Below are 15,693 nucleotides of genomic sequence, written 5' to 3'. Positions count from 1 at the left end.
TAGCGGGAGAGTAATGACTGAATATGTTGGGAGACTGCACTTTGTGCTTAAATTGCTCTTTAGGATTCTCACTTCTCACTTCTTGAGCATCTTTGGATAAGGGAAGGGGGGAGGGGGGGTTGGGTTGGTGACTGTAGTGTGAACCATGTATATTTAATGCAAAGAGAGTACCAAGGCTTTCATTTGAGTATAATGTGGAAAACTTGGCAGCACTTTAGATGAATAGCAATAGGGTGAGTCCACTGGACTGCAGACACAAAGTCAAATGTTCTAGGAGTTACCGCAAAGAGCTACTTTAATGCTTCACAAAGCCAAATATTAAATCCTCCAAACTGAAAGAAGAGTTGGAGATTAATGCACACTTTATAAATGTTACAATACGTTGTAAAAACCTTGAAAATGTTACATTGACTTTTGTGTTCTTTTTATTTGGTGACTGTGTTTATCAAAAGGCTTAATATCCCTTTAAAGATTCAAAGAAATGTTAGAATTGAGGAGCAACAGGTCAGTACAATATTAGAGTTGGTAAATGTACACCCTGTGAGAGAAAGTTCATAAAGCGACTTGGTACTGAAAGCTGCAGTGCCAAATCTAATTCCATCCAAGATATAGGAACTGGAGGCAAAAATAAAGATGCACTGACTTTCTGTCTTATCATTTTCAATGTGCAACACAGGTCATCCAGGCTTTTTGGTATGCTCTTGTGTGGCCTAAAAAAAGAAAAGAAAAAAAAAAGAAAAGAAAAGAAAAAAAAAACACCCAGAAGGCTGGTGATTGGTCGATGAGAGGTTCCTGGATATAGTAGTGTACAGCCAGAGCCATGCCTTACTGGCCTATATTGTGGTTGTTTTCCTTGTCCTTTTCAGTCTCTACAGTGTCTCAATAATCTCCTTAGTACAATTGTGCCATGTCTCTACAACATTTGCTCTCGCCCCGCAGTCCGGCGTGTTCCACCTCGCTTCTCCATTCCCCCAACCAATCAGGAGGTGATGCCAGGAGGCAGTGTTAACCTCACCTGCGTGGCAGTAGGTGCACCAATGCCTTATGTAAAGTGGATGGCAGGTGACGTAGAGCTTACCAAGGAGGAGGAGATGCCCATTGGCCGAAACGTGCTGGAGCTCACCAACATCCGCCAGTCAGCAAATTACACCTGCGTGGCCATGTCTTCACTTGGCATGATTGAGACCACTGCTCAGATCTCTGTCAAAGGTGAGAGGATTTGGTGTGTGTGTGTGTGTGTGTGTGTGAGATTGGTAGATTTATTTCCAAATCTTTCAGAGCTATGCACACAACACTGTCAATGACCATGTATAACTTTTACTGTATACCTCACTTGTTTTCTGTATGAACGAATTGTGTTTAACCATGCTTTCATAGTTTCTAATTGTCATATTAGCAGGCCTTATATTGGATTTTTTTTTCTAAAACAGTCTTACCATCATGATTCTGTCTGTATTAGGAAACGAAGAGCAAGAGTTATGCACAGTCTTGATGTATTCAGTCATGTTTACTCTGAGGACTAGTGAATGGTCCTCGCCATGGCTGAAAGCTTTGTCAGAGCAGCTGTTCATTCACTCCTTACAATTGTACTGAATGTAACCGTGACTAGGAATAACACAAAGTGCTGTTTTCATCAGACGCTATCCTGAGATTAGAACTGTGAAAGAAGAGGCCTGATTAAAAATGAAAAAACCTGGGTATTCCCAGTTACCACCAGATAGTGCATGTAATCACCCTCATCAAAGTTTCATCAGCTGAAATTTGATGACTAACTTTCTCCCCTCCTCCTCCTCTTCCCGGGAACAGCTGCCGCTGAGAATGTTCACCATAACCAAACATTATGGCAACAGTCTAATCACTGCTTTTAACTTTGCGGCTGAAATTAAACTCTGGTTAGAAATATGTCGGTTAACTCAATTTGAGCTTGTAAATATAATGCACGGGTATGTCACAAATGTGTTAACTCAAGAGAGAGTTTTATATACACAGTTCAGCATACCCTGTTCTATAAAAGGAATGTACGATTAGGTTAAAATTAGGTTATATAAATATATTCCATCCCATCATTCTCCATGGAATTTTTTTACTACCGACTGAAACACCGCAGATCTGAGGTATTTGAATATCAACTTTACAGATCTCTTTTCCTCACAAGGATAATCACATGGATCTCCTTTAAGTGGAGTCTTATTAATTAGGAATTTAAAATGAAGCTTTTATTATGATTTTTAGATTATTTCTTGAGAGGTAAAACATGTTGCATTGCGCTCACAGAAAAATGATACAGAAAATGTCCTTTTTATATACCAAGACATTCTGAAAGACAATAATGCTATGCCATTACAGTTCTGTGCGGTAATGTAATGTTGGTTAGCATACTTCTAATCCATTATGCATACCCTGGTATGAAGAACGTCTCTCTCTGTTTCTCAGCTCCACCTTCATACGTTTTAGTGTTAGATTCACTTACAGCTTAGGGAAATGGGACGAGTCTCAGATTCCATGGATACACCAGATGTTTTTTGTTTTTTTTTCTACAGCAGATGTTGGGCTTTAAGTTCCATATGGTGAATCTATGGCCATCGCGTCGTGTTCCTACCGAACCGGCGACCAAGCTTTTTTTTTTTTTTTTCCCAGTCTTTCCCATTCTGTTTTCCTGCTCCCTGTGCCACCTTCAGTCGGATTATGACGAGCGCGTGACAGGAAAAGTCATTTAGAGTCATTTCCTGGTGCAATTTGATTACAAGGGAGGCACTTTTCCATTTGGTTGTGAAAATAGAGAGACCTGAGAGTAACAGACCATTAAAGCTGGGCACAGTGGTGATAATGGAAATGTTTACCGCGCGAGACATACGTTTTAAAGAAATCTTTCCGCTTTCTGCTAGCTTCATAAAATTCAAGGCTCTGTCATTTACTTCGTCTTTTCAAACCAGAGTCTCTCACGCTGCTCTTGTACCTGCTCTCAAAGGTAACCATATATGTCAAAAAAGATGACGGTAAAACGCCGAGTTAAGTGCTGTGACGTGACATAAAAGCCACATTACGTTAGAGGGCAAATTATAGTCGGTGAAATAGCCAGTGTGAAAGTAGGTAAAAAGTGTTTCTCCAAAAACTACCTTGTAAGCTGCCAAAGCAATGTGATAAATGATGATATCTGTGCTTTTTAGCTGTTTTTTAAAAAAAGCACATCATTCTTGTCTTTCTAAAATAGGTATCGGGGTAAAATCTTACTCATTGTATGCATCCTCATATGTTTCTGTTTCGTACTAAGTGGATTTTAATACTTGCTTCAAGAAAAGTCGAGACCAGTTTTGTTGCCTAAATGCTATTCTGGATTTGATCTTTGACCTTTCTGACAATGACACAGAAAGTAGTTTTTGATATTGCAGTTATGAAGGAGAAATATTTATGTGCCCGTACGGTAAGATTGAATACATGTCAGTCAGTAATATTCTGCTGGCTTAGTCTTCTGACTTTTTGGCACAGGGAGAGAAACTTAAAAGGCCGTGAAGCTAAGATATAAGACACACTTAAAGGCTTAGATGGAAATAGCTATATTTAATTCAGTGACTCTGTAATTGACTGAAATGGCTCATTGACAGTATTCAGGTGGTAAAATGATATAACTCTTTCACTGTCATTGGGGTTTTTATGCTTTTAAAAGTGTATTTAAATGAGTAGAAAATTAAATATAATTTGGATTGGGCATTTCCTCAGGAATTAGGTTGTTAGAATCCTGTACCTGCTGAACCTCTTTCTTTCTGCTGAGCTGCTTGGGTTGTGATGAAATCATTTTAAGTGGAAAACCTAATTGATGGAAAGAAAAAAAAAATTAAACAAGAACCATTAAAAACCACCGCATAGATTTGTGGTGAATCTTTAATTTAGGACAGAGAAAGAAACAGGATGGGTTAAAGTTCGGGGTTTTTGTGTTAAACCTTTTGGCCAGTTTGCCCACAGAACAACTTTGATTCCATAAAATATTAATGTTATACTGAAAGAATAATGACCTTGTACTCAAGAACTCAGGAGAAGTCAGTCATCGTCTCAGTGGTGGTACAGCTGTGGACATCTGTGTGCACACTTTTGCGTTTATGTGTTTTTTTCAGCCCTACCTCGGCCTCCCACTTCTCTCATTGTCACCGAGACAACCGCCACCAGTGTCACTCTCACGTGGGACTCAGGGAACCCTGAACCCGTGTCTTACTACGTCATCCAGTACCGGTCCAAAGTCAGCGAGAACGGTTTTCAGGAGGTCGACGGAGTGGCTTCTACACGCTACAGTATCGGCGGGCTGAGTCCCTACTCAGAATATGAGTTCAGGGTCATAGCCGTAAACAACATCGGACGCGGGCCTTCCAGCAGCACCGTAGTGACCCGAACGAGTGAACAGGCGCCCTCTTCGCCGCCTCTGCAGGTCCAGGCCCGGATGCTAAGTGCCACCACCATGCTGGTCCAGTGGGAACCGCCGGAGGAGCCCAATGGGCAGATCAGAGGGTACCGTGTCTACTACAGCCCCAATTTGGAAGCTCCCCTCAGCACGTGGAGTAAACACAATACGGACGACAGCAGGCTGACCACCATCTCCGGACTGGTGCCAGATATAACCTACAGCCTACGTGTGCTGGGCTTTACTTCAGTGGGTGATGGACCACCTTCTGACGTGCTGCAGGTCAAGACCCAGCAAGGAGGTGTGTGTGTGTGTGTGTGTGCCTGTCTGTCTGTCTTTCTGTCTGTCTGACTGTCTATGTGTCAGAGTCTCAGTTGTGGAGTGTGTGTGTGTGTGTGTGTGTGTGTGTTGTGTCTGTCTGTCTGTCTGCCTGTCTGTTTATATGTAGTAAAACACAAACAGAAGAGGAGAAAAACTCCATTTCAGTTCACTATCTCATAAGTATGCCCACCTACACATGATGAGAATAAATCCTTTCAGATGTGTCCTTTTCAAAACTGAGAGCTCATCAGCACTCCAGTCAGCCTAATGCCTTTAGACAGCATTTCTCAGATGAGAAGCATGAAGTAAGACAGGATTGTGTATCTGTCTGTCAGTCCCTGCCCAGCCCACCAGCTTTGAGGCAGAAGCTGAGCTGGATACGAGGATAATGCTGACCTGGCTGTGGCCCGTTCAAGACCAGATCACCAAATATGAACTCACCTACTGGGAGGTCGAGACTGGCCAGGAGGTAAAATGCAATAACAGTTTCACTATGCAATTATAAGGGAAAATATTGGAAATTTACGTTGTTTATTGGGTTACGCTGTGCATTGTTCATAATGAATAAATGTATTTTAACAACATTGTGTGTGTGTGTGTGTGTGTGTGTGTGTGTGTGTGTGTGTGTGTGTGTGTCTCCATGACAGCACCATGTCTCTTTTAACCCTGCCGGTTCCTATGCTGTTGAGGGCCTGAAGCCAGACACACTCTACAGGTTTTCCTTGGCTGCTCGTTCAGAGATGGGTCTTGGTGTCTACACTCAACCCATTGAAGCCAGGACTGCCCAGTCCAGTGAGTACTGCCTCTGCTGTCCCTTTAAATCTAATCCAAAGTCCCTTAATCACATAGCAGGAACCGCAAGAGCTCCTCCAGATAAATGATTCCAGAAGGTTCTTCCTCCTAAAATGCAATCAGTTTTGAAGTGTCTTTAGTGTCATTTTGGAACGTGGATGTCTTGGGCTGCTGCATTTGTATAGAAAAGGTATGTGTTCTGTCTTCAGTTCCTTTTACACTGGTTATTTTTTCTCTAATTACTTTATTGTTCAAGCATCCACCCATTGATTTCACGACTGCAAGATGTGAAACCCTCTGTTTACCGAGGCAAGCGGTGCGGATAGTAATCTTTAAATCTTTTCCGAGGATTTTTTCTTAAAAAAGGGCCAAACTTTTAAATATTTTAAATGTCCCCTTAAACTTATTCCACACACACACACACACACAGACACAGAGAGAGAGAGAGAGCTGACTTGACTTTCTTAATGACCCTGCAGTGTTTATCGATTCTTAGACTTCTCCTGTCGTCACGCTGACGCAGACGGCTCTATGTAATCTCTCTCCTGATCTCCTACAGTCTCTGGGCCCTCAGACGCTGTTTTTGTCTGTGCATCCGTCACTCACTCGGAGGTGCTGAATCAAGACCTGAAATATTTATGATGGCTCCCGAAAGAAATCTCTCCTTATTCAAAGCTATTTGTTATGGTTGTCAGCTGTAAAGAGCCATAGTGAAACCAGGGTTTAGTTCCCATAGGAACGGTGGCCTCTAAAAACCCCTTTCTCCCCACGATTCCGTCCTCTTAACTCACAGACTACCCGGAGACTGAGTCGCGCTCCCCTGAGAGAGCCTCGATTGTCGTAGTTCTCTTAGCTGTTTTGTCGGCTTGCCTATTTTTCTCTTTCTCTTTTCTTTGTCTTTCTTTCCCTCCTCTCATACCACACATTACCATACCTCATCTCAGTTCTCTCTGTTTCACTCTGTTCACCCTGTTAGTCTCTCTCTCTCTCTCTCTCTCTCTCTCTCTCTCTCCTCTTTCACGTCTGTCACTCACTCATCTCATCTCTCTGTGCCTTAGATGACCTCACTGTCTTTCTCTTGCTCTCTTTCTCTCTGTGTTTCAATCTTTCACTTTGACACACACCATCTCTCTTTGTCATCCACTTCACTGTCAGCCATCCCCCGTATTTGCATGGGTCTCACTCTTCTTTACCCTGCATCTGATAGCCTTTATCTGTTTCTCAAATTGTCGACTCTCCACTTTTCAATCTTATTCCTTCTCTGTCTTTTTCTCTTATCAGTTTTCCTTTGCTATTCTCTGCTTTTTAGAGTAGGCTACCAACACACACACACACACACCTGATGGAAGCTGCCTCAAGGAAAAACTTTACTTTGCCAGTGTCAGTGTACATAAACCACACCAACAGACGATTAGGTAGTTGCTGCCAAGATATTAGACAAGGTTAGTTATTACAGAAATGTTCCAAAGATGTTCCAAAAAGATTTCATTTTTAAACAGTCATGCGGTAAGTTTTGTATTTAATATGATAGGAAAGCGCTGTACTGTTTACAATAAACACAGACATTATGATTGTTCCACATTTGTTCCTTCCCAAGTCCGTACCATGCTGTGTTTGTTACAGAAAATGCCTTTTTGATGTTTTTTCCTTATTTGTTTGCCTTCTTTTCCTTTTCTAAAGACATCATTTGCATGTTTTTGTTTTTAACTCTGGACTAGGAAGAATGGTTAGAAAGAGGATAAAATTCTGTATAATTTTGTATAAACTCACTTTGGGAGTACAGTAATCACAAAGATACATTGTTTTGAACAAAAGGGAGAAAAGCATCGAATGAATCGCATTTTGTTACACACAGACCCTGCTGATGTCAAAACACAAAACTCAACCATTCATCTCAGCTAAATTTTCATCACATTAACATTTTTCAGAATGAACTGCATAATTTCTCTCTAAAGTGTGTATGCATTCATTAGCATATTGAACTTCAAATATTCTGTGAAAGGCACAAACAAAATATACTGTTCATTTTTGTCATTATTTTATTATTCTTACATCATGTATTCTACTACACTTTCAAGATCAGAAGAAGTACTAACAGTAGTATTAATTTTAGGGTGCTATAAGCCCAGTAATAGTAACAATCAAAGTTCCCCTAGTCTGGCGAACTCATCCATCATTCATTCTTGCCTGACTCCTCCCCCTGCCTGTGCCTCCAGCCCCCTCCGCCCCCCCACAGAAAGTGCAACTGCTCAGCCTCACCTCCACCACCATCAAGGTGAGTTGGGTGGCGCCACCCGCCAGCAGTCGTCATGGCAACATCGTGTCCTACACCGTGGCCTACCAGGCCGTGGCAGGAGAGGACTTACAACGACATGAAATCAGCAGTATTGGTGCTGACCAGTCCAGCTTAGTTCTGGAGGGTCTGGAGAAGTGGACTGAGTACCAGGTGTGGGTGAGGGCTCACACGGATGTGGGGCCCGGCCCAGAGAGCAGCGCGAGACGGATCAGAACCAAAGAGGACGGTATGTCCAAATGGGTAGTGGTCCGGCAGATCTGATCCAGTCTTCCCAGCTTTCTAAGCTTCCTGACACTAACCTTCTCAGATGCCTTGCCCTGTTTCCTCTCCTGATGCTGCTTGTTCCTAACAAACAGCCTGGGTCAATCATTATCTCTCTCTCTCTCTTTCTCTCTCTCTCTCTCTCTCTCTCTCTCTCTCACTCTCTTTCTATCTCTTACGATCTCTGTCAGTGGTCTATCTGCCTGCTGTTCTCTCAGCATGATGTGGTCTGTCTGACTGACCGGGCGACTGGAGGTGTCCGTTTAGGTGCTTGAGTGAATCTTTGACAGGCAGTGTGTCCTGATAACGGCACAAACTTCTTTCACTCTACTGAGCCTGCTCAATTACTGACACTCTCTCTCTCTCTCTCTCTCTCTCTCACACACACACACACACACACACACACACACACACACACACAGAGGCCTCACAAGGTAGAGGAGTTAGAATCTAAAGCCTTATAAGGACACTTGCTGAGTGGGAGTGGTGACACATCTGTCTGAGAGGAGCGGGCTGATGTCCTGAAGTGCCGATGAAAATGGAAGTGTGATGGGATAAGTGTTGGAGCATTTTCCGGAAGGGGCTTATGTACACAGCGGTATGATGTGGTGAACCCATTCCAGCTGATAATAACTGTTCTTCACTATCAGCTTAACAGTAATCTGCTCTGCCTTACTGTGGAGTGATTTTTGTAGAGGAGACACCCCCCAACCATGACTGCCAACCTATGAAATATAGCATCATTCAACAGACTTCCCCTCATTTACATCACAGTTCTAGCGTTGTTTGAGTTGAACTGATATCTCTCCTAGTTAACTGTGACACAGGTATTTTTGCTTCTGCCTCTTGGATGCATTTGATAGATGTGTGTGGCTTCCTCTTCTACTTCTCTACATCCTTTTGGGGAGGGGGGCAACTAGAGCCTATCCCAGCGCACATTGGGCGATAGGCGAGGTTCTCTGTATGGAGAAGAATGAAATGAGTTTTTGAAGCCTTGGAAAGGTCACCAAATGTAGATACTCACTACCATTTAGAGAGCTGTCTTGCTGATATCCTCTATTTTCCCTCACTATAAATTACACAAAAAAACATGTCTTGTACTAAGAAGTCTGTATCCAGTTTAGCCTTTGGGTTCTAAAGCTTTCCCTGAGTTCATTGTTCATTCATACATTCATTACAGCTTGATTTTGTGTTATGCGACTCCAAGCCTTAAGTTTGTGATTATGGCCTGAGATACTTACTTTTAATATGAACTATGAAGTTACTAAAACATGAAGCCAAGATGTTAGCCTTAAATTATTGAAACTTGGCATCTTGGCTCGACAGATTGCCTTCTCCCTTACCACCACATGCTGAACAAGGAAGACTTTAAAAGAGCAGACATTTCCCTCCCAGACCTCCCAGACTTCTCACCTAGACCTTGATCACATTAATTCCTGATCACGACCAAACAACACGTCGACTGGGAGCACAGTGGCCATCAAGCCGTCTGACTGTGGGGAAAACGCTTGGACCTTCACCGAACTGCACATTGAATGCTGAAAGAATTGAGAAAAGGCCCCGAAAATCTGGTTTGCAAACCCCTCTTCGTTAACTTCACTGCGGTTTCCATGGAGACCCCAGAGGAGAGAGAGGCCGTTACTGTAGGGCTGGACAGCTGGAGGGGATGAGGAATGGGAGTATATGGGGAGGGGAGAAGGACAGGGGCTGATTGAGAAAAAAAAAGAGGTCCTCAGTAGTTTTAACTCAACCCTTTAACCCTTTACGTAAATGACAGGAAATCAATCCGTCAGAGACAACGAAAAAACCTTGGACGCATTAACCGCGGAAGCGCTCCCTCATGGTATCGTCACAAGTGTAATGCAATGGAGCGGTTGTTTAGGCGATTCACTGCAGTGTACGTAAACACTGCTTTCTGTCTTCTATTCCTCAATGTGGCCAAGAGTTTGCATTTATCTGTTTTCCACAAAGGCCGTATCGACTTTCTTCCGCTGAAGGTCAAGGCCGGATTCCAGAGGCAAGTGGATTTATAGAGTTAAACAATTCCAATTAAGGAAGGCACATATTGCTGATGCGCAGCATTTGAACCTACATAGATCTTTGACTTTAGCGTTTGGTGTAACATCTGGGGACTGTTCTAACACTCTGCTATCAAACTATTAATCTCCTAATGGCAAGCTTTTTAACCTTTTTCATTTCCTTCCTCCAGTCTCATTTTCCCTCTTTACTTTCCTGCCTTTCCGTTCCTGCCGACTGGCATTAACACTCATGCTTATTCTTTTTTTTTTTTTTTTATCAATATCAAATTTGTATTCATCTGGAAATTCCTTAGGGAGCTGAGCAAGCATTACAGACAGTGTGTGTGTGTGTGTGTGTGTGTGTGTGTGTGGAGCCTGTCTCCAAAACACTGCTGGGAAGCATTATGCATGGGAAGCCAAGCCTGCACCCAGTGTCCTCACAGGAACACACGTGAATCCTAATGGTGTTTGGGCTCCACCAATGTGGATTGCAGCCGTACACACACTCATGACTTTCCAGGCCAGACAGAGCAGGAAGGATACATGCCACCAATATAGCTCAGGCTTGTTTGGACCAGGCTCGGTGTCATCCCCAATTTCTTACTCTATTCACACTATGTGTGTGTGTGTGTGTGTGTGTGTGTGTGTGTGTGTGAGAGACAGAGAGAGAGAGAAAGAGAGAAAGAAAGAAAGAGCGTAGATAGATAGATAGATAGAGAGAGAGAGAGAGATAGATCCATGTGCTTGGAAAGTGCTTTGTCATGTACATTTATACAAAAACCCCTGGATTCCACAGTGTTTCAATGACTCGAAACCAACGAAACATCTTTGAACCAAAGTGTTCTCACGTTACCTGACGCTCCATCTCTCTCATTTGTTCTCCATAGTGCCGGGTGCCCCTCCAAGGAAGGTGGAGGCAGAGGCGGTGAACTCCACCGCCCTGCGGGTGTCATGGAAACCTCCACTGGCAGTGAAGCAACACGGTCAGGTCCGCGGATACCAGGTGGTGTACTCACGACTGGAGAACGGCGAACCCCGAGGACAGCCCGTTATTTTGGATGTAGCTCTACCTGAGGCCCAGGTACACTGAACGCATCTCATTACGCCCTCAATTAAAAAAACGATCTCTCTGCAGCTCTGCTTCAGCTTCTCTATTAGATGTTCCTAATTACATGCTTCAGTATATTTGTTAGCGGTGTTAATGATGAGAGCAAACAAACAAAGCCAACCCTGGAGTTACACACTGTAAAAGCTTTTGTCAATGAGCATACTCAGTCTAAAAGTGTGAACATGCTGTGCGTGGCAGAGTTAAGCGTATCTAAATCTAAAACACTGAAAACTGAATTCGTTCATTGTACTATGAAAAGCGTTATGCAAACACTGTCAAACGAACGTTGTTTGTTGAATTCGTGTTAAGATTTCAGAGACTCAGAGTTGAGTTGGGTTAGTAATGAAGTCATGAGTTGCTACATTTCGAAGTAAACAAATTAGATTTTACTGTGAAGGAGGATGAGCTCACTGCCTCATTATTTGTGTCCTATCTAATCAGATTACAGAAATATTCTTTTGAAAAACCCAAAGAAACGTAAACAACAACAACAACTTAAACCGAAGCATTAATCCTTGCCAGGCATGCAGGTGTGAGTGTGTTGTGAAACGGTTAGGGGAAATAAGGGGAGATTTGGGAGTCGGGAAGGGGATGAGAGGGGAGCTGTTATCCAAGCATTAGCTTGCAGGAGCATGGTACAGCACTCCAATCCTCCTTAAGGTATCTGTGCTCATCTCGACATGTTCACTCGTGACAGCCTCCCGAGAACGAGGGTCGCAGCGGTCTTCAGGGCATACACAACACAGAGATGTCACTGGACTTGGAAAACAAACCGGGGACCTGAACACACACACAATCGAAAAAAAAATCCCCCAAAAACAAAAAAGTAACAGCCACATTGGACGTATGACACATATAAATATATGCATTTTAGGATAGATGGGAGTATAACCTTGTGGATTTTTTTTAGGGGTTTCTGTCTTTTTTGAACTTTTCTCCTCTTACCACTCCCTGCTTTCCCATGTTTGTTTGCGTACACTGGTCGGCTTTCAGTTTGCCTTCAGTAATGGGTGCTTCTGCTTGTCACAACATCTCTGTTTTCTTGAAAGGTTGTTTTTATCATGTTCAGCGCTTGCACATGTCCTGTTCTTTTCAGATCATTTTTCTTTTTCTTTTTTTTTTTGTCTCTCTCCAGTAGATAAATCTCTCACTTTTCCTTAACAAGGAAAATTCCTTTCTTATCTGTACATTTGAGAAGTCTTTGGGTAAGACTTCTCCAACTTCCAAACAAAGGTTTTTCTAACCCTGATATACGCCGCTTGTCTTTCAGAAAAGCGTTCTTGGGTCCTCGTCTGGGCGGTTCTTTCGCTGTCGTCACGGTGTATTTGCCGGAAACGTAACCACTCACAAGCCGAGCGAGCCCGAACGTGTCAAAGCTTAAAACGAGAATCACAGTGGTCCTCCACATTCTGATTGGTCTATCTCTGCAGTCAATCATAACAACATCTGAACACGTTCTTTTTTTGTGCTCCCGACAGAGTTTCTTGTTTTTTGGGGGGGGGCTTTTCAGTCGTTTCCTAATGTGTCTAGTAACTGTAGTTACCAAGAGTTCTGTGGCTTTCCGTATTGGAATCGATTAAATGCTGGCGGTTTCCACAGTCCTTGGATCAAAATGCCAACGGGACTGCATTCTGCTGTCTCCAAATTCAGAGAGAGAGAGAGAGAGATTATTTGTGATTATCAAGGCTACTGCTGTTATAGCAGTAGTTATTAATATTTATCAGCAGTTATGCGCACTCACTGCCTTACGGTCTCGTGTTGCAAGTATGTCCGGCTCTGTCTGACTACGTTCGGTGCTTTTAGAATGAGATCAAGTTGTACCCGACTTTCTCGAGCCCGTACCGGATGTTTATCGCAAGGTCCGTGTGATGAATTTGATTTCTCTCTCCCGTCAGCCAGTGAATCATTTTGAGTGGACCACTTCTGCCTGCCTCAGAGTCCAGGTAGCCGCAGGCAGGCTCAAACACCGGTACAGACAGCGTTCATGTTTATGGTCCACTCATCCTTGTCTGGCAGATGAAAAAGCGACACTCTTCCGCAGTCCCTGATGAAATCCTGGGCCAAAATCATCCAGAAATTGTATACCATTTTTCTTTCTTTTTACGGAACCAAGGACAAGCGCCCAAAGCCCTAAATTATGTGTCATGTATTCTTTTTAGTTAAGTTTTAAAATATGGTAAATTACTCCACCTAAGGAACTATTTTGTCTGAATGTTTAACATTACCCTGTAATAGCAAGGTTCTCTTTCTCTGGTAAGTCTGATCACTAAAGTTTTACTGACAATGACAGTCGCAATGATCAGGGGCAGTGGTTTGAAACCATAAAACCTTAATTACCATTTTATTTCCTCATTGTGTTTTACAAGGATTTAAATGCACCTGAGTTTGTCTCTCTCACCCCCACCCCCACCCCCCCCAAAAAACTGCCCCCACCCCATCTCACCCCACCCCACCACACACTCTCCCTCTAAAGTTGGAGATTTGTTTTCATTTCCTTGGGGGATTGTGTGAAACCCCTATGTGAGGGTTTTGGAAGCATAAAGTTGGTCTCATCAGATAAGGCATCGCTGTCAAATACTGATCTATGTCTCACCCAGGTCACTTAGTGGGAGGGAGAGATAGGAAGAGTGAGATAAAGAGAGAGTTAGAGACAAACAGAGGGTCTCGGCGTAGGTGGAGAGGAGCGATTTGCAGTAAACAAGGACAACCTTGGAACACAGAGGCCATACAATAGATTTTATTTTGCTCTTAACTGTAGAACAGGGTAAACTGCACAGGCTTTTGGCAGGGCTTCAGTCAATGTGTGAGTGTGCATCTGTTGTGTGTGTATGTGTGTGTGTATATGTGTGCATGTGTGTGTGTGTGTGTGTGTATGTGTGTGTGTGTGTGTGTATGTGTGTGTGAGAGAGAGAGATTTTCTGTGTTTTCCCTTCCTTCGCTTACCGCAGTCTTTTGAATTCTAGTGTCTCACCTTCTCCATTTTAACAGGCAGTCTAAATATAATAAGTGAAGGTCACTCGATTTCAGGATTAGAATTCTCCAGAAACTTTTTACAACATTTTAGCTCATTACTCCATCTTTCACACTACTTTCCTTTCCTTCCTTTTGTTTTCCTTACACGTTTTCAGATGCACCCATTTAGAATACGATGAGACACATCATCCAAGTTCCTCCTGAAGTGTTACTTTATCTCAGCAGAGAAACTGAGATATTTTAAAACAAAGCATATTTTTATCTGTAAAATATAATGTTTAGACAAGGAAATAAGTAGTCTGACAACTTCAAGATATGAAAGAGAGAGAGAGAGAGAGAGACAGAAAGAAAGAAAGAGAAAGAGAGCGAGAGTGGATGTGTCACTTACAGCTTCAGTCAAGTTAATGAAGAATTTTCAAAACAAATTAAAGCGCTCAGCTTACAGAAAACTGCTCTTTATATGTCCTGAAAAATATGACAGTTACACTGTGAAAGTAGTTAGATGGTTTGCTTCATTATGTTGTCCTCTGTTCCTGGCAATGACAGCATAATCTTGCATAACATTCAGTGACGACATCTAATGGAGTTGTTTTTTTTTCCATGACATGTTGACTTCTCTCAATGCTCAGATATTCAACTTCGGAAAAAGACCAATACAACACTCTCTCTCTTTCCCTCGTTTACTCCGCCATACACACATACACACAAACACAGAGACAAAACCAAAGCCAAAGAGATACAGACTCTAACAGAGGAGGGAAAAGCATGAGCAGATTCCTCCAGGATCCCTTCAGCAGACCAACCAAAGGGTTGGATTCATTGGACTGGGGAGCTTCTGACACACTTTAATATTGGGGTTTTAGGGGGGCCACAGAACTCTCACCTAACACACAAGAGCCTCCAGGGGCCACTGAGCCATCAGCTAAAGCAGTGTTTCTCAATCCTGCTCCTGAGGGACCCCTGCTCTGCCTATGTTCTATCTATCCTTGCTCAGAATACACCTGATTAGTATGATTAACATGCTCATTATTAAATCAAGTGTGCTCAGCCAATCAAAAGTGCTACTGATGAGTTCAGCCAGGTAGGTAGTGCAGGGAAAGATGGAAAACGTGCAGAGCAGGGGTCCCCCAGGAGCAGGATTGAAAAACACTGAGCTAAAGAAAGAGGAGACAGCTCTGACGGACAGATTCTCTTAGGACAAAGGACTTCCAGGTTCAAAGATAGGGTTCACCTAGAGTTCACCCCCCCTCCACCACAACCACACACACACACACACAGTCGCTGAAATTTTGATTAGTCCCATGTTGAAGAGTAAGAACTCAGTGCATCTATAAAACATTTTGCTGTAAGAGTCGTTTTTACTGTCCTTAGTACTGAAGATGATGTATCTCCGTGTGATTTGGTGGCCAACTCTCTCCGTCATTACGAAAGAGCTGATTCCTCTACCTAAGCTTTCAGCTTTTCACCTTGTTTATGACAGAGATGTTTTTTCGCGAAGACGCTGAGGACCTGCAGTCTCTTTGTCTTCCATTTG

At 42.9% G+C, this 15,693-nt stretch overlaps 1 protein-coding gene across 8 annotated transcripts in view; it reads left to right on the top strand.

Annotated features, from left to right (window-relative positions):
- Nucleotides 1–15,693, top strand: part of ptprfa (protein tyrosine phosphatase receptor type Fa) — a 90,495-nt gene that overhangs the window by 36,180 nt on the left and 38,622 nt on the right. For 4 of the 8 annotated variants that reach the window (XM_030792059.1, XM_030792058.1, XM_030792060.1 and 1 more), the window contains 6 exons: nt 940–1,209; nt 4,110–4,691; nt 5,047–5,180; nt 5,359–5,503; nt 7,720–8,025; nt 10,966–11,159. In XM_030792059.1, the coding sequence (XP_030647919.1) occupies nt 940–1,209; nt 4,110–4,691; nt 5,047–5,180; nt 5,359–5,503; nt 7,720–8,025; nt 10,966–11,159 (1,631 nt within the window). The remainder of the gene's footprint in view (nt 1–939; nt 1,210–4,109; nt 4,692–5,046; nt 5,181–5,358; nt 5,504–7,719; nt 8,026–10,965; nt 11,160–15,693) is intronic. The other 4 variants (XM_030792062.1, XM_030792063.1, XM_030792064.1 and 1 more) reach the window with 1 other exon arrangement.

This window comes from Chanos chanos, chromosome 14 (assembly GCF_902362185.1).
Source record: "Chanos chanos chromosome 14, fChaCha1.1, whole genome shotgun sequence".
Lineage (NCBI taxonomy): Eukaryota > Metazoa > Chordata > Actinopteri > Gonorynchiformes > Chanidae > Chanos > Chanos chanos.
The sequence above is the reverse complement of the archived record's forward strand: the minus strand, read 5'-3'. Positions and strand labels throughout refer to the sequence as shown.